Genomic DNA, 19,678 nt, shown 5'->3' on the forward strand with positions numbered 1-19,678 from the left:
CGGCCCCATTCACCAGGCAGAAGACCAGACTGCGCAAGCGCGTCTAAAAAAGCAAGAAGCCAGCGAAATTAGACGGAGCCATGGAGACGGGGACGCCAGCAACGGAGCAGGTAAGTGAATAACTTCTGTATGGCTCATATTTAATGCACGATGTATATTACAAAGTGCATTAATATGGCCATACAGAAGTGTATACCCCCACTTGCTGCCGCGAGACAACCCCTTTAAGTACTATATAATACATTTTCTATCAAAAGAAGCATTTTGTATTAACTTTATGCATTTTTGTCTATTCTGATAGAGATCTAGAATTTAATCTATGAAGGAAACAAATACACAATGAAGCACATACCTTGCTCGGTGCACAACCTTGTGTTTTCAGTGTCTAACCTTCTACAAATATGATCCCCCATTCTGTTTGATAGAATAATTTATTATTTTCTTTTAATTCCTTTCACACTTCTCTGCCATGTCCTCCAAGCTATATATATGACATTCATGTTTCATATAATGCCTGGGGTAGAAATCAGACTGGTAACGATATAATTATGCATCATCCTGCAATAGATTCTGACAATAACTGTTTCATTGTAGCAAGCTTTCATGACTTTACATTAGAGTTGACATGAATCTGTATATATCAGAAAGTTTCCATCATTTCTCCCTCATCATCTCCTGTAGCCTTTGTTCATATTAACGCGCACAAATCATCCACTTATTACTGAGAACATTACAGAATATACATAGCATTCAATCGCTCTGTGATAATAAAACAATTACAGCCGGCTGAATGATGTGTGGGGACTGGGGAACACTAAAATATGATATTGATTCAGATGATTTTAAACCTTGCCAAAAGAACAGAATGACTCTTTAACAGAGAACTATTGGCAGCGTGGTAAAGAGTGAAATTACTTACAATAGGAAAAGTAAAGTTGGCCTTATCCGAACAGTTATCTCAAAGTATTAGATCAGTGAGAATATGGTTAAAATGATTTTCCACGCAATTTCTACAATCGGACACTTACAGGGGAAGAATTTACATTTACATGCAACCATGTCAATTGTAAGAAAATAGTTTGTTCTGTGCACTTTCCGGAGGGCACCAGTTTTCTTATATTCTCTAGCAATAGTAATGGAGGGGGGCACAGTATCAATTTCTTCTAGTTGGTTCCCCTTAAATTCTTTAAGTACCACTTTAACCACTTTTTTGGTTGAACCCGTATCTCTGTTCTGCATCTTGATGATGCGTAAGGATGGTCTCCTGTTAACATTAAAATAAATCAGTAATGGGATATAATTAGAGATGAGCGAGCACCAAAATGCTCGGGTGCTCGTTACTCGGGACGAAATTTTCGCGATGCTCGAGGGTTCGTTTCGAGTAACGAACCTCATTGAAGTCAATGGGCGACCCGAGCATTTTTGTATATCGCCGATGCTCGCTAAGGTTTTCATTTGTGAAAATCTGGGCAATTCAAGAAAGTGATGGGAACGACACAGCAACGGATAGGGCAGGCGAGGGGCTACATGTTGGGCTGCATCTCAAGTTCCCAGGTCCCACTATTAAGCCACAATAGCGGCAAGAGTGCCCCCCTCCCCCCCGCACTTTCAGCATAAAGATCGTTCTCCTCTGCCACAGCTGCAACAGCTGTGGCAGAGAAGAACGATGTTAGCCCATTGAATTCAATGGAGCCGGCAATACAGCAGGTTCCACTGAAAGCAATGGGCTGCCGGCGTGCGCGGGATGAATTGTTGGGAAGGGCTTAAATATATAAGCCCTTCCCTGCAATTCATCCAGAAATGTGTAAAAATAAAAATATATACCGTATATACCGGCGTATAAGGCGACGGGGCGTATAAAACGACCCCCCAACTGTCACCTTATACGCCGGGAATACAGCGGAGCAAAGAATAAAAATCATTACTCACTTCCCCCGGCGTTCTGCGGCGCTGCTGCAGGCTGTCGCTCCCTCCTGGTCCCCGGCAGAGCATTGCTTTCTGGACGCAGGGCTTGAAATCCCCGCCTCCAGAAAACACACGTGCCTTCAGCCAATCACAGCCAATGACAATGATGTCATTGAATGGCTGTGATTGGCTGACGGCGTGTGTTAGCTAATCACAGTAGCTTTCTGGAGGCGGGGATTTCAAGCCCTGCATCCAGAAAGCAATGCTCTGCCAGGGACCAGGAGGGAGCAACATCCTGCAGCAGCGCCGCAGACCGCCGGGGGATGTGAGTAATGAATTTTATTCTTTGCTCCGCTGTATTCCCGGCGTATAAGGTGACAGTTGGGGGGTCGTCTTATACGCCCCGTCGCCTTATACGCCGGTATATACGGTATATATTTTTATTGAAACACATTTCTGGATGAATTGCAGGGAAGGGCTTATATATTTAAGCCCTTCCCGACAATTCATCCCGCGATCGCCGGCAGCCCATTGCTTTCAGTGGAACCTGCTGTATTGCCGGCTCCATTGAATTCAATGGGCAAACATCGTTCTTCTCTGCCACAGCTGTTACAGCTGTGGCAGAGAAGAATGATTTGTCTTCTATATGTTCTCAATGGGGTCGGCGCTGCTGCCGCCGGCCCCATTGAGCGCATATAGAGAAGAGAACAGGAATCACAGATCACACATAGGTGCGATCTGCGATTTCTATGGCCTAAGAAGGACCGTTGGGGTTCTTGAAGCCTAAAATCACTCCTAACACTCTCCCTATAGCAGCTCCGGCATCAACAGCACTTTCCCTGAACTATGTCAGAATGCATCTGTGGCGAGCCGCGGGAGGGGCAGATTTTAATACTCGGGTGACACCTAATCTCGCCAGCCACTCACTGCAGGGGGGTGGTATAGGGCTTTAACGTCGCAGGGGGAAGTTGTAATGCCTCCCCTGTCTTTCTATTGGCCAGAAAGGCGCGCAAATTTCTCAGGGAAGAAAATAAAAGTGACTCGAACATCGCGTGGTACTCGTCTCGAGTAACGAGCATCTCGAATACCCTAATACTCGAACGAGTATCAAGCTCAGACGAGTATGCTCGCTCATCTCTAGATATAAAGCACTCGATTACCACTCCAACAGCAGTACAGGACTTCCCTGGTATAAAATGGAAAGCCTATAACATGACCATGTAAAGGTGCCCATAAATGTATGATAAAATTTGCCTATAATAACTGACTTTTGCTATTTAATGCAACCAGCACTTGAAGAATTAATGAAAACGAATATTCACAATGGCTGATGGCAACTACTGTTTGCCGAATATGCGATCAGCCAGGTTGGAAACGTTCAGCCATGGTTGGCTATAAGTATATGTATCAGCATTATTGGCCGAATCAATTATTTGCCATTTTGTACAAACCCTAGTAAGTCCATTTAAAAATAAAATTTGATTCCCTACTCCTCCAGTTTAACTGTTAGGGTTTCTGTTGAGATTGTTCATACAAACAATGCCATGGTCCGGGTTGCACTCATCATTATCAGCTTAACTGGATTGTTTTGTAACCAAACACTGGATATATATTATATAGTTCCATCATTTGTTAATGCATTGCTGTATATGAATGCCTAAATGACACTTTGCTGAACGAGGCGAGCATATTCACATATAGATATATATATGTGTGTGTGTTTGCTGTGGTGCGTCAGTCAGAATCAGAAAGTGGGGCAGGGGTGACATCACAACATTGACCCCGGCCAACGAGACCATGTCTTCGGACCATGCGCCCTGTCACGAGTGCCTTCTTACTCCACTGCAAAAGGCCTCTGAGGTGTAATCTCAATCTGTAATGTGCCCTTCTTTACTATCCTTCTACAACATCTCCTGTGTTGTATTGACTGATTGGCCGGGGTTTCACCTAGCTGACCAATCAGCCATAATGGAATTGTATTTATCTTTGGCTCGCCTCTACATGGGCGCTGGTTACTATCCTGTCTGTGGTGTTTGGTGAAGCAGGAGATTCCTGTCAGCTAAACTCCTGTGGCTGTTTATTCTATGTTGGGCTTAGTCGGTTCTACCAAATACTGCGTTATATACATTCCTTCTACATTGTACATCTTTCCTATCCTCCATCTAGGGACCAGTGCACCCACCATACTGCCCTAGATCCTCTATATGGCTATGTTCACATGTAGCAGATTTTCAACAGCAAAAAATCCACTGTGGATTTGATACGTAATTTGTGCCAAAATCAGTGTGGAAATACAGCCCTCATTTAAAGAGGTGAAATCCGCTCTCAAAACCTGCTGCATGAATTGACATGCTGCGAATTTAGAATCAGTACCACTGGTCATTCTGGGCTGTGGATTTTTTTCTACAGCGTGTTGATGAGATTTCTTCAAATCTAATCTACACTGCTGTAATGTAAAACGCTACAGATTTTCGTAGCCAATTGCGCTGCTGAAAATCCACAGAATTTCTACTGCATGTGAGCATACCCTAATGGATTCCTTCCTATAACACTGCACTCTTCGTCTAGTTGTCTTCTGAGTGTACTGTAGACCTGAGTGTACTATAGACCGCTCATAAGAATGATGCCCCCAACTATAATGACAACAACCTTGATACCATTTGCATTGTTTCTTAGGCTACTGAATATTCAAGTCTAACAATGGCTGTAAGAGGAAACAGCTTACCTCATTACCATATGACATAATGAATTATTTAAGTTGTGCAAGTCGCATGGCAATTATTGTATGCTAAGTAGCATTGAGTAATGTAGTTACATGACAAGAGTGTATATGAGTAAGTTATAATCCAGTTATTTAGCGGATTTTATTAAATCATGTATAGTAATAATATGCATTAGTTGTAATGTTTCATGACACAACCGTTATTGCAAGCTGCTGCTTCATGTTCTTCATTTCATTATTAGTGCGCTTCTTTTCCAGACCCTGAGAATTAATGTATGTTACTGGAAAGAGAAGATTCCTGGGAAATCCGGACTCCTGCAGAACTTCCCTACATTCCTGGGCATAGAATTGAATGGAGAAGAACATGAGGTGTATGGCTTATCCTCCCAAGAGTATCCAGGACTTCTTAAGGTGCATCTTCTAAAGCGGTTATCCAACTTTTAACTATTGATGGCCTATTCTCAGGATAGACCATGAGTAGTTATAAGATGGGCAATCCTTTTAAAGTCAACATAATGGAGGAAGACTGCTTATTTTACGGGTAGTTTGTGGAAGCTGGAAAGTCACATTCTGTCTCATTATTTGGTGGTCTCAGGGTACACAAAACTGAAGCATGGCTTTGTAGGATCACTGCATGCAGACGCCCTTAGGGCTCCTTCACACTGGCCATATCGCCGCAAGAAAATCATGGCAAAGTTGCATCTTTTTAATAGCGATTTTTGAGCATCAATGCTGCTTTTCCTCGCAAAAACGTCACTGCCACTTGCAATTTTCTCGCACGTTGTTACCACGTGATTTTGCCACAATTTTTTGTGCAACTTCCTGCTTTGCGATGCGATAAAAAAAAGACTCCATTGGGAAACATGGGAGATAAAAAATGCAAAGTGCAGAAAGATAGGACATACCGCGATTTTTTTTTTTAGTTGCAACATCGCGTGAGTGAAAACATTGCAAACTCACCTCGCGGATCCACTGTGCGCTTCCCGCCTGGCAAGTCGGCGCACATGCACGGTACAGTGATGACATGCCAGCAGCATGGGATGACGTAGCCGGTGATGGGCAGTGACGCGTAATCATGCGATACTTCCACTGTACTCACAGCGGAAGTATAGCGTGTCGGCCGGCTTCCTTTGACTACAATGGAAGCCGGACGTGCGTTTTTCTGTGGCAATTAGAGCATGCAACGGTTTCTTTCATGCTGCGGAATTCCGCGATAGAATTCCGCAGCATGAACATTAAGCTATTCAGTTCAATAGAACCTAATAGCTGCGGCCTGATGCCACGTATTTCCACCGCGTTTCACACGGCAGAAATCTGGTTGTGGGTATTAGCCTTTAGCCTTTAGGCTAGGTTAACACAGCATTTCTGTTCTGAATTGCCAAAAACATCATTAAGTTGTAACCCTGGATGGAGCCATAGGTTTTCATTAACCAAAATTAATTATTTTGGTCTTCATTTGAGCAGGTTTCCATCCCTTTGTAGCATGGTCAAATACAAAATTCATAATTAAAAAAATTCCAGAAAGGGACGGACACCTGCTCAAATGGAAAGCAAAGTGGTCTCCATTTGATTAATAAAAGTCTATGGTTCCATCCGTATTCTGCTTTCAGTGATTCAGATGTAATCCCTTAACTGAGAGATTTAGCACACATTATAATACAGAGTGAACCTAACCTCAACTTGACATTTCAACATTTAAATTCCAAATGGCAAGCAATCAAGCTAATGAACTAACAATGAGACACACCAACAGGTAACGCCCAGCATTATAATGGTGGTCCATGTTTGTTATGATACTGCCTCTTCCTGACGATTATGGCTGCAACAGGGTCACACTACCATTGAATTCAATGGAGTTGCAGGTTACTGTTGGCTGCTACAAACACAAAGTTTCTTTTTTTTTTAACTAGTTTTATTAAGAATAACAGAACATATCAAATTATATTACTCAGTGACAAACCTGAATGTAACATGGTTCAAGTCTACAAATCGGTTCCAATTACTTAAAACAATATACACTGTATCCACAACCACAAAGTTGCAGTTGCAAAGAACCCAATCGGGTTAGATTTTTGCAAGCACAACTTTGTGGTTGTGGAAACGTGCGGTCAAAACCACAGTGTAGCCCTAGCCTTACTCTGCACAATTATTGGATATACATACAATGGATGCAATTTAGTTGTAGCTACTCTTGCACAAACAATGGTTGACAACATAAAATATTTTAATGTAAAGATGTAAAATGTAATTTTTTGAGGAGTGACCGACATTTATTAAAAATTTTCAAGACTTATGATAAGTATCTCAAAGTGTTCACAAAATGTGAAGAAAACTCAACATTGTCCCCGCACTTTGATAAATATGGAGCCAGTCACCAGTTTTTTCAGCATTGGTACATTTGCCCCACTATGCTACCTTGTCATTCTCATTGTGACTTATATTGTGTCTTATGCCCTTTTTGTGTCAAACTGCCTCCTCTATCACAGATTTGCTTTCATGGTGGAAATGAGGCAGACCCTGAAGAGCGTGAGCTTCAGGAAAAACCCAACCAAATCCAAGATATCCAAATACTCTGCCATTTTATCAGCGAATACCTTCCCGACTTGCATCCAAAGCCTGCCGTGGTAGAACAGTGCATGTATACGGTGAGTATAATATAGGGGATCTGTGCTTTAAGCTTATATTGAATTCTTCTAGAACATTAACATTGATTCTATCCTTAGAATAGGCCACCAATATTTGGTCAGCGGTGGTCCAGCCTCCACCACAGTGAAACAGAATGAGAATAGCTACAGTACCAGGCAAAGTCGTTCATATAATATAGTCGTTGCAACTATGTAAAGAATTAAGAGGGTCACATATTTCCACATGTGCTAACTAGCAGAAGTCCCAGAAATTGGAAGTTCACCTATTGACCGTCCATGGCCAATCCAAAGCTTTAAAGGAGATGTCCCGCGCCGAAACGGGTTTTTTTTTTTTTAAACCCCCCCCCCCGTTCGGCGCGAGACAACCCCGATGCAGGGGTTAAAAAAACCACCCGCACAGCGCTTACCTGAATCCCGGCGGTCCGGTGACTTCAATACTTACCGCTGAAGATGGCCGCCGGGATCTTCTACCTTCGTGGACCGCAGCTCTTCTGTGCGGTCCACTGCCGATTCCAGCCTCCTGATTGGCTGGAATCGGCACGTGACGGGGCGGAGCTACACGGAGCCGCTCTCTGGCACGAGCGGCTCCATAGAAGAAAGCAGAAGACCCGGACTGCGCAAGCGCGGCTAATTTGGCCATCGGAGGGCGAAAATTAGTCGGCACCATGGAGACGAGGACGCTAGCAACGGAGCAGGTAAGTATAAAACTTTTTATAACTTCTGTATGGCTCATAATTAATGCACAATGTACATTACAAAGTGCATTATTATGGCCATACAGAAGTGTATAGACCCACTTGCTGCCTCGGGACAACCCCTTTAAGTATAGAGGGGTGCACATATAGCAGGAAATTTTACACCTAGAAATCCACAACAAATTGCTCAATGAAATGCGCACATGACTTCATTGCGAATTTTGGAGCACATTTTCACTGTGGATTTCACTCATTGCATTGTAATGAGTGAAATATGGGGTGAAAATTCATTGCTTTTCCACAACAGCTAGAGCATGCTGCAGATTTCAAAAAAGTCACCAGTACTGGACAATAACAATAGCTTATATGGCCTGTGCCCTTCAGTGGCAGGTTTATTATTACCATGTCAGCGCAGCAAGCCCCGGAGATTTAGATAATTCGAAGTGGCAAACGTGTACAGTGGCACAATAACTATGTGTCCTGGCCAGCATTTCAGCACTAGAGCTGTCCACGGAAATCTTCTGGGGTTTAACTGCATGGTCAGTGCAGCAAGCCCCGGAGATTTTCCGGGCGGCCACTAAAGGGGTTAAAGGACTTGATTTTCAATTTCTTTATATCAATAAAAATGGAGATCAAGGCAGCATCCCTTGTAAATGATCCTTTATTAACACTTGCAACATTTCAGCTCACACAGGGTGGCTTGAGAAATCAAAAAGTTTGCTTGCCTTGTATATTAATGTACTATCTATATAGCATGACCATAGCTACATGGCACGTGTGAATGAATCCTCAAAACAAAGAGCCATGTTAAATATTGACCCTATATGTCATTAAGTAAGGGCTCCGGCCCACGGATGGATATGTGTTGCAGAATCCGCAGCAAATAGCGCCCATAGCATGTTATGGGAAATCGATTCTTCCTGCACACTTGGGAAAACCAGTTGTGGTTTCCGCAAGTGGAGGAGAAATCACAGGATGCTCCATTTTTTTCGTAGATTCCGCGCCCCTTCCTCAGTCATATCACGGAAAGGTCGCGGATTCCGCACCTGTAATGTGCATGCCCAACAGCTTGCTGTGTGGATCTATCACAGTATAGATGATAATGAATAGTGATCAGGTACACACGGACGCTGCTGCTGGCAGAGCCAGATTCCGCTGCAGGATTACGCATGCGGAATCCGCCTCTGCCGTGTGCAGGGGGCCTAAAAAGTATTTTCTTATTGAATACTATGTGTAACTGTATCACTAAAAGTGATACAGTGTGGAAATCATTACTGCCCCCTTCTACACACAGACACACAACTACACAAACATCACAAACATATTCTGCAATTCATAATATTTCAGTTTCAGTCCATATACAAGGGATCCTTTAGACAAATGTTTATGCGTGTGCAAAATTTGCCCACACAAAATGCTGAGAGAAGAACACATTAATCTCAATGGGTTAATTCTCATTTCCTTTTTTTCCATGTGCATATCTCACACATACAAAGAAAATGGGACCTGCTCTATTTTTCTGAGTATTTTCCTGCGTGTTTGCACACCAAGGTCCCATAGAAGTCTATGGGAGGTGCGCAAATGCTCACATAAAATGCAGGAACATGTGCAAGAAGCTGAACATATATGGACATTATAAGGTTAAATAGCCCCCCCCCCCACCTAATGAGGTCCAGATTTCACGGAATTGTGCAGCGTATTGTGCATTTGAGCGCAGATTTTGTGCACATTTGTGCACCTCCCATAGGCTTCTATGGGGACTTTTAGTAACAACAGAGCATGCAGCGCTTTGTTTTTTCACATGCATAAAAAAGACGGATAAGAATGTACCCACAGAAATCAATGGGTTCTATTCTCTGCGTATTGCGCAAATACATGGTGTGACGGGATCCTAAAGATGAGTTACTCTTTGTTACTAATTTCGCTGTAAATTCTAAATTACAAAATTGAAATAACTTTTTGTTTCCTTTGTAGAGTACTCCGGACTGTAACTTTATTTTGGACCATCATCCTCTCCACAGAAACATTGTCATAGGATCGGGATTTTCAGGTGGGAAATGTTATCCTGCATATCGGGGTGGGTTTACATGATGAAAACTTTTCCATAGTGGAACCCTAAAAAAATCTTCAGTAAATCTGTCGTTGTTTTCACCCATTATAACTTTTTCTGTGAAGAAATTTAGTTTAATAGCATGGGAACCTACTGTTAACGGGAACAAAATGCCACTTAAAGGGGTTGTACCAGGACTCAAGTAACCCCCTATACACAGGATAGGGGATAACTAACTATCTAATTGATTGAGGTTCCAGTGGTCGGACCCTTACTGATCAGAAAGTTATCCTCTATCCTGTGGATAGGGAATAACTTTAATCTTTGTACAACCCCTTTAAAGGAAAACTAATACAATATGTTACGTCTTGTGCAGGGATAGAGGGGCAGTGGACTGGTTTAATAATAGGGGATGCTTTTGCACCCGGGCTCAGGAGCCTTAGGGGGCCCATAAGGCCTCTCCTCCATATACGGAGCCCAGTACTATCAATAAAGCATTATAGTTTGGGGCCTTGTTACAGGTTTGCATTGGGGCCTAGGAGCTTCAAGTCATGCCTCTGCATTAAGGGGTTAACTCCTTCCCGCTCCAGGACATATTATCCAAGATAAACTTTTGCACCCGAGCCCATGAGCCTTTACCTACGTCTTGGGGTGGTGTATGACGTGCACTGACCCCCTAGATCCTGAACTGAACGCTATCTGCACACTTCTTCTAAGACATAAACAATAATAGTCTTTCACATTTCTTCTTCTTTAACAGGTCATGGTTTCAAACTTTCCCCGTTGGTTGGGAAGATACTGTGTGAGCTCAGCATTGGGAAGCAGCCATTGTATGATCTCAAGCCGTTCCGTATAACTCGATTCAAGAGCAAATAGATTCACCTCTTTGAGGCCTCATTCAGATGGTTCTTTGCGAGTTGCGACCAAGAATCTCAAGTGCGACTCGGATCAGACAACATATGAACACCTGTCTCTGTACTATCTGATCTGCAGGCCATTGGACAAGGCATGTCCTCTTCTCATCTGTGATACGGACCTAAGTAGGGCATGTAGTGATGCTTTTCACATGGACCATCAGACCATATGAAGACTTGTCCATGTGAATAACCTCATAGGCTAGAATCCGTTAAATAGACCGCACACGGACAGGAAATGCGGCATCTGAATAAGGCCTGAAGTAAAACACGAGTAGAAAAAGTCTTAATTGCTATCATTAACCACTAGCCGTAGTCATAAAACCCAACACAAAGAGACTGTAATGTCTAATCAACCAACTTATCAATTCGACCTTCATATTTTTACTGAAATGTTATAAAAATAAATAAAGAACAGTATCAAATAGAATGAGGGAGACGTTGTAACTAGAGATGAGCGAGCATACTCACTAAGGGCAATTGCTCGATCGAGCATTGCCCTCAGCGAGGACCTGCCCGCTCGGGAGCAAAGATTCGGCTGCCGGCGGCAGGCAGGGAGCTGCAGGGGAGAGCGGGGAGGAACGGAGGGGAGATCTCTCTCTCCCCCCCGCTCACTGCCGCAACTCACCTGTCACCCGCGCCGGCAGCCGAACCTTCTCTGCCGAGTGGGGAGATACTCGCTAAGGACAATGCTCGATCGAGTAATTGCCCTTAGCGAGTATGCTCGCTCATCTCTAGTTACATGTCTCTGTAACATGTTAATTAGCTTTGGAATACTATTATGTCTCTATAATGTATACATAATTGACGTATATTTTAATATATAAAATAAACATATGTGCTGACAACAACTGAATGAGCTTTATCTCTTCGTTATAGAATGTTCACGGTATACAGAGGAGGTCTGCAATCTGTCAATCCTTTTATATTGATCGATTATCATTCAGATTATCGCTGGATTTTGCGAAACTCAACGATATTTGTCCAGTGTAAACGCTGCCAGCGACTGACCAATTAACGATAATTTGCTTGCTTATCAAAGCTTCTTCAGACGGCCATATGTGTAATTGCACACGCTTCAGTGCAACACATTTGCGCTGTGAACAAGTTTGATTTGAGCGCGTAGCGGCACATCGTACTGTACATTTTGCGCATGCAGGGCCAGTTCACATGCGCGTGCAAAACACCCACACTCAACTGTGATTTATAAGGCTATTTAGTATTTAGCCTAATGAGGTCCTGATGTGTTCTGTTTTTCACGGAATTGCACAAAGTACTGCGCTTTTCTGCACACATTTCCACACCTCCCTTAGACTGCTCTGGATGCCTTTGCTGCACAATATGTGGAAGGATAGAGCAGGTCCTATATTTTTGCGCACGCATTTTGTTTAAAACGTTAATGAGAATGAGCCAATTGACAACAATGGTGCATTGTGCGCAAATATTTTACGCAAACAAAAACATTCACACAAATACGGACGTTTGAAGAAGCTCCCAGGCACGCTCAGTTTAGGGTGGTTTCACACGAGCGATTTTCTTGCGATGTGAGAGTGAGTAAAAGCGCAGAATTATGAAACCAATGATTTGAATGGTTTCCTTCACATTTGCAATGTTTTCACTAATGCAATGGTGCGAGAAAAAAAAGAATCGCGGATGCCGTATCTTTCTCTCATGTGCGATTTTTTTATCTCCCATTATTACCCTATGGAGCCGTATCATATCACACAAAAAACGCAAGTTCTTGCTTTGCAATGTGATACTTTTTTAGCATTAGAAAGTGCTATTGACTTTTGCCGTAAAAAAAATTGTTACAAAATTGTGCAAGAAAATCGGAAGCATCGGCAATGTTTTTACGAGAAAAAGCAGCACTGATGCTCAAAAATCATGGAAAAAAGACAAGATTTTTCCGCAATATCGCAATCGTATGTAAAACTAGCCTAAGGCAGGCATAGAAACTGAATAACAGTCTTCCTACAGCTATAGGTTGAGCAGGGGCCAAACGGACGTTCAGCACATCACATCTCTTTGTTTAACCCCTTAAGGACCAGGTTGTTTTGTACCTTAAGGACCAGACACTTTTTAGGGATTTTACCCATGTGGCGGTTTTACTGCTCCATTTTTTTTCCTTTAGCTACCAAAATTATTTTTGCTGCATTTTTTTCCCCGTGACATATAGGACTATTTTTTAAATATCTTTTTCACTGACTTTTTTTTCCCGTTTTTAGTTTTATTGGGGGTAAAATGTTTAAAAAAATGATTTTTTTAACATTTATAGTTTTTTAAAAAATTATTTTTATATTTACACTAAAATAAAGTATAGAAATGGGTTCCTCTATTTATTTCGGCCTTTTTGATATATAGTATGTATGGTTTTGGTTTACAGGGCGCATACAGCGATGTTTTTTGTTGGCGTCTGCTTTGTGTTATTCTCTTTCTTATGTATATATTGTTGTTTTATTCTGTTGTTTTGTTTTACTTATGTATGTAATTGTGTTTTTTACTATCTATGTCCCCCATGACGTCATACAAGACCTTTGGGGGACATTCACATTTTTTTTTTTCCTTTATTTGACCCTTTCCCACTGTAGCTGGGGCGTCCATAGGAGCCCTAGTTATAGGGGAAAGCAACCTCTATGGTGACATTAGTCACTTGCAGAGCTGCCAGGGTCTAGTCTGACCCTCCAGCTCTGCAGTAGCAGGGAATCCCAGGAGGTCACATGACCCCCCGAGGCTCCCGTAGTGAAAGTAAATGTTACTTTCAGTTTCCCCATACAGTGCTCACTGAGCACTGTATATCGGGGAAGCAGAAGGCAGGAAGGGTTAAAAACCCTTCCTGCCATCTGCTCCGGGTTATCAGCTGTCACTAACAGCTGATAACCCGTTCCTGCCTCTGACTGATTGCAGAGCAGGAGGCTTAGAGCACCGCCGTAATTTTACTATCGGCGGACCAGGACCAGCCGCCGTATATATACAGAGGCTGGTCCTAAATGGGTTAACGTGCCAAACTTTTGTTCCTTGCCTTACGCTATTTGCATGATGTACTGTAGGCTATTGACTTCAGATTACACAAAGACCATGAGCTCACTACAACATTGACAGAGCACCAGTCATGAGTAGCACCAGTCACCTGTAGTGTCAGGCCGTGGCATTTTTTGCCTCAAGGAATGTTAGGAAAAATGCCTCATTTTTTCAATAAACGCTTTATATCAAACCACTTTGAAAGATATGACTAAAGTTGGCTTCACACAACACATTGGTTGGTTGGTTGGTTTCATACAAGCACATTTATGCATTCATAATATGGACCAGTGTTCCAACCCAACTGCGGATATCTTGACCCCCAACTCAGAACATCATTGATTTCTATGGTTTTCCAGATTGGGTCAGGATACTCAGTCAGGGATATTGCTCCTTGCTACAGACACATAAATGCACCCTAATACACTCATGATAAACTGGCTTAAGGCCTTAGGGTAGTATAATGAAACTGGCCTAAACCCTAGTGTTAAATGCCAGTGATATGGGTTGACACTAGAGATGAGCGAGCATACTCGTCCGAGCTTGATACTCGTTCGAGTATTAGGGTGTTTGAGATGCTCGTTACTCGTAACGAGTACCACGCGGTGTTCGGGTTACTTTCATTTTCTTCCCTGAGAAATTTGCGCGCTTTTCTGGCCAATAGAAAGACAGGGAAGGCATTACAACTTCCCCCTGCAACGTTCAAGCCCTATACCACCCCCCTGCAGTGAGTGGCTGGCGAGATTAGGTGTCACCCGAGTATAAAAATCGGCCCCTCCCGCGGCTCGCCACAGATGCATTCTGACATTAGTTCAGGGAAAGTGGTATCTTGGTGGAGCTGCTATAGGGAGAGTGTTAGGAGTATTTTAGGTTTCAAGAACCCCAACGGTCCTTCTTAAGGCCATAAATCTTCTCTATATGCGCTCAATGGGGCCGGCGGCAGCAGCGCCGACCCCATTGAGAACATATAGAAGACAAATCATTCTTCTCTGCCACAGCTGCCACAGCAAGGGTCTCGAGGCAATTTAGCAATCAGCCTACTCCTTCTGCCATTATGGATCATCACACAGCTCATCAAAGTGGAGTCATAGTTTGGGGTGCCATCAGCATCAACAGCCAGTCACCTCTAGTACACATCAGTGGCACACAGTTATGTTGATGTCGTGCGCCAGCTTATCGTGCTTCCATTTCTTCACGGTGTACCCAGCACTATTTTTTAGCAGCTTAACTTGTGACCCCACCCAGTTAACATCAGAAGGCATGCTTGGCAACATATCCAGGTGATTCCTTGACCAGCATGATGCCCAGATCTCTCTCCAAGCAAGAATACATGGGACACAATTGGACATTGAATCAATCCTATCCTATAGTCTAGTAGTGGTCAATATCACATGGTCAACACTACCCCAGGACAGTATTCAAGCACATGTTGAATCATTGTCACGTTGTGTTAATAACTGTGTCGCTTAACATGGTGGCCCCATTGCTCACTATTTATTGAGCCACAGGAAACATGTAATTGTTTGAAATTAAAATCAATTGTTCAAAATCTAAAGGGGTACTGTCACCTGATTCAGTGCTGGGATTTTTTTGGCTGTGAATAGTATGGCCGAGAAAAGGTAGGACATACCCTATGTTCCCTGGGTGTAGTGAATACATTGTGCAGGGCAACATGAACCCAGGATAGGTATGTCCATTACCCCATGTATGTGTTATTCTGAAATGTTGAGTCACACTTTAGATTATGCTGCCCATAGTTTGGGCAGCATGGATCTGGTGGTAGGTTCCCTTTAATTGTCTGTGTTGAGTTTCATCTCATTTCCAGCCTTTGCTCATGATGTGGACATTTCTCTGCGAGTCGGTGTATGATCGAGCATGCCATGTTTTTTTTTTTTCGCTACCAGATTTCACAAAATCCAAGAGAGCTCAATTGATTCCTATAGCTGTTATTTTACTGCTCTGTGCAACTCAGAACTTATACAAAGCTGTAGTACTGCCATGTGCATGAGTCTTAGGGCTAAAACATATTGCCGTAGGCGCAACTACGCTCAGCAGTAAGGAGCTTGGCTGCACCTAAACGAGGGAGACTTTTTTCTCCCTCGCCGGCTGTTCAAACTCCGCACTAGGGGGTGAGAGAGCGGCTGCCCGATCTTCCCCTGCACAATGTATTCACTACATGCGGGGAACATAGGGTAGGTCCTAACTTTACTAGGCCATACTATTCACAGCTGAGAAATCCCAGCACTGAAAACCAAACCACTGAACATTTGCACAGCCCATAGAATTGTACGGTACTGTAGGTGCGCAAATGTGCAGAAAAAGAGAACATTTTGGGTTTTTTTGTACGTGCAAAAGTGTCAATGAACCCATTGAAAATAGTGTGCTCTATTCTCTGCGCAAAGCAAACGGTCTCATGTGAATAAGCCCTGAGGCTTTATTTACACCTTGCAAATTTGGAAAGTGTTTGCATCATTATTTTGACTGCTGCTTGATCGGTGTGCTAAAATGTACACTCGGCATGTTATGCTATCTATTCAGATCCAGGCTATGCAAATAGGCGCACTACGATAATGCCGCAGTACGCCTAGACAATTAAGTTAACAAATTATCTGTACTTTGGGATGGCACAGAAATGTGATGACACCCTGGGCACAGATGACTTGGAAGCTCCTCTTGTCCCACCTCTCAGGTCTATCTTGGATGGAACTCATCTCTGGGCATTCGCTTTGTACAGAGGGGCAGCAGCTAATCCTTTCAGAATTTGCTCTCACTGAACGGACCTTCTTCTTGCAACGGCTATGGGTGGACACATACACAAATGTCAGCAACAACCTACAGCAAACCAGGTCTATTTATCAGAATCCCGAAAAAGTGTCTATACCCAGTGTCACAGGGGAAATGGAAAATGTTATACTTTTCTTTGCATCCACTTTTGATTTTGGCTTTAAAATATAGATGCAAAATGCTGACCAAAACTGTGTGAATAAGCAATTGGTTGTCATCGTAGGCCGGTTTCATATCTACGTTGGATCCTCTGGTTGGAGGTTCCATCACAGATCAAGACTTGGGCAGCTGAGCAGAAAGTGGACGGACCCCATTAAAGTTATTGTTTGGTTCCATTGAGAGACGGAGTAGTTCGGCTGTGGGAATTCCCCTTTCCTGTTTTCCGAACACAGCAGGTAAGCTCGATCCCCAATGCAGGTGTGAAACTACCCTTAGTGAGTTCATAACTAAAGAGAGCTTTTCAGATTTGCATTCATATTTATTTTTTTCAACATTACTTTAAAGAGGTCCTCTTCAAATGTTGGATCAAGACATAGAAAGATGTAGTCACCAGCTGGCATCCTAAAGCCAGTGACGCATCAGTGTATCCAGTGATGCATCAGTGTACTCCCGACGCATTTATGCGTCTGTAATACAGACATGTGTTTCCTAGCCTAATTGGGGGTTTCCTGAACTAATCTTACATGTGACCCCGGACGTATTGGCTATGTCCAAAAGGGCACTTATATACACACAGTATAAACGCATGTAATATGTGTAAAGGAAACACAAATGGGGAAGACAGGAAACTATCCCTAATTCCTCAGATAAGTGAAAACCCTACCAGCAGAGCACTCGCCCTAATGAGGGCAACCCCATGTCAGGAACCTGGGGCAACTATGACTTTGTCTAAATGGTGACAGGGAATAGTGGCAAAGATTAGGTGACACTCAATGAATAATAAATCACAAGACTACAGGGAAATAGATGTTCAAACACACAAGATATATAAGTAAACCACCAAAAGACTTATCTTAACTGAGACGCAGAACCATGAGCCCCTGATATGACCAGAAACACCACTAGACAAATAGTATAACCAGTATGCTTTGTGAGGGGAGCCAAAATAATGCAAAAACTAAGGCTGATTGGCTGACCGGGATGTCTACCTCCCAGCCAGTGGCATAGAAAGAGGGTGCGGCAGGTGCAGGCTGCCCCAGGTGCTTTCATTGAGGCGGGGGTGAGAAAAAAATTGTACACACCGGGTACCATCTGACCTTGCTACGCCAGTTCTCTCAGCCAACCAATCAGTTGATAAACCAGCAGAAAAGTGTGCCACTAGGTATCCAGTGCCAAAATGGCATTGAGCATGCACCAGTGTGAGGTCATCCCAGTCCTGGTCTTCATTCGTGGCCAGAAAACCGTGACACCCAAACTCTGAGCATTATAGTTTGCTATGAAGCTCAGAGTTTGGGTTAGGATGCATGAATGCAGTTGGAATATGCTGATGTGTCAGCGGCCTTAGAAACACTTTCTGGCAAATACAATCATCATTTTCACAGTTGCCCAAGTCATGGCATTATATACGTCCACCATCATAAAAAGTGGCTTCATTTCTGCCTTGACAATTCCATTCATTCTCTATATTCTCTAATGATCCATTAAAGGTATTATTTGAACCCGACCAGTTCAGGGGGTAATTAGGATAGAAAATGAGAAATTCTGTTGTTAGCTGTGGTCATTTATAATCCCAGTTAATGAATAAATCCAGCAAATGATTCCGTCATTAGCATAAAGCTGCTTAGATGATTTCAGCCAGGGAGAACTCTTTCTGTAGTGTTCCCCCCGATGTGCACTGTGTTTTACCACTGAGAGCAAGCACTGATATTAAATCCACATCTTCCAGTGCAGATTCATGCATTTTATTTATAAGACATAGAGTAAGCTCTGATGATAAACCTATATCTCACAGCTTAGCAAAATAGATAGTGTTTAAACCACATGTAAAGAATTCCCTTTGCTACCTATTAATTATACATAGCAGCTGTGTAAAAACGATGAAAGCAAAATGCATGTTTACGAGAAGAGCTTCTTTTCCTGATACAGAAGTATTTTTCTGCTTTTTTTTTTTTTTACTTTTTTTAGCGCTTGCTCTTTTTTTTTTTTTTACACTTTTTCCGTCTCTTGAACCATTCCACACTTTATTTCATTCTACCAAGAGTTCCTTATTAGTGATTTCCTGAAGGTGTCCTACACCGGGGATTGATTACTCTAAAAGCCCCACAATACACCATGATTCTCGCTAGCAGATTTCATGGCCTAGTCACAGTGAAAATGTCCTGATTTCACGCATAGCAACAAGATGAAAAGAAGCAAATTCCTAATGAAATCTCGCTTCCATGGCCCTTCGTGATCTAGTGAGGGTTATTTGCTCTGACTAATGTCTGGAAGCGGGCAGACCAGCGCATCATGTAAAATGACACACATAGCAGAAGAATTGCACTAGTAAATGAGGGCTCAAGGTTATTGTGCACAGAAAAAAACAATTTGGGGAAATAATAGGGAACGATAGTTCATTACGTAAATTGAAGCTAAGCGGTGGAATATTTTCAGTCTTGTATATAAAAGGAAGGAGTCAATTCATAGTGATAAGAAACAAAAGAAAGTAATGTACATGGCGGCTGTACGGCGGTAGAGAGTCCCAACGGCGGGGTACTGCAAAGCTATGGGCACTCAGTCTGCTGCAGTACAGAACTCCATGTGTTGCTGTACTAAGAGATATTGCTTCGGGAGGAGATTAGATCCGTAAATCTGTATGTGATGGAACATGTTACAATTATTTCCGTCGGATTTATACAAAACTGGACTAAAAAAGACTTCGGTATGCCGCTATATGAAATTGGAAGCATATGAAGGCACAAAAGGGCCCCACAGAGTTCTATGGTCAGTATAGTACGGCTCTAATA

The 19,678-nt window shown here is 42.8% G+C and overlaps 1 protein-coding gene across 1 annotated transcript in view; it reads left to right on the forward strand.

Annotated features, from left to right (window-relative positions):
• PIPOX (pipecolic acid and sarcosine oxidase) overlaps positions 1-11,833 on the forward strand; it is a 74,417-nt gene extending 62,584 nt beyond the window's left edge. The window contains exons 5-8 of the mRNA XM_066599567.1: positions 4,886-5,038; positions 7,114-7,272; positions 9,942-10,017; positions 10,778-11,833. Of these exons, the coding sequence (XP_066455664.1) occupies positions 4,886-5,038; positions 7,114-7,272; positions 9,942-10,017; positions 10,778-10,893 (504 nt within the window). The 3' untranslated portion in view covers positions 10,894-11,833. The remainder of the gene's footprint in view (positions 1-4,885; positions 5,039-7,113; positions 7,273-9,941; positions 10,018-10,777) is intronic.
• The last annotated feature ends 7,845 nt before the right edge of the window (positions 11,834-19,678 follow it).

Source organism: Eleutherodactylus coqui, chromosome 4 (assembly GCF_035609145.1).
Source record: "Eleutherodactylus coqui strain aEleCoq1 chromosome 4, aEleCoq1.hap1, whole genome shotgun sequence".
NCBI classification, from domain to species: Eukaryota; Metazoa; Chordata; class Amphibia; order Anura; family Eleutherodactylidae; genus Eleutherodactylus; species Eleutherodactylus coqui.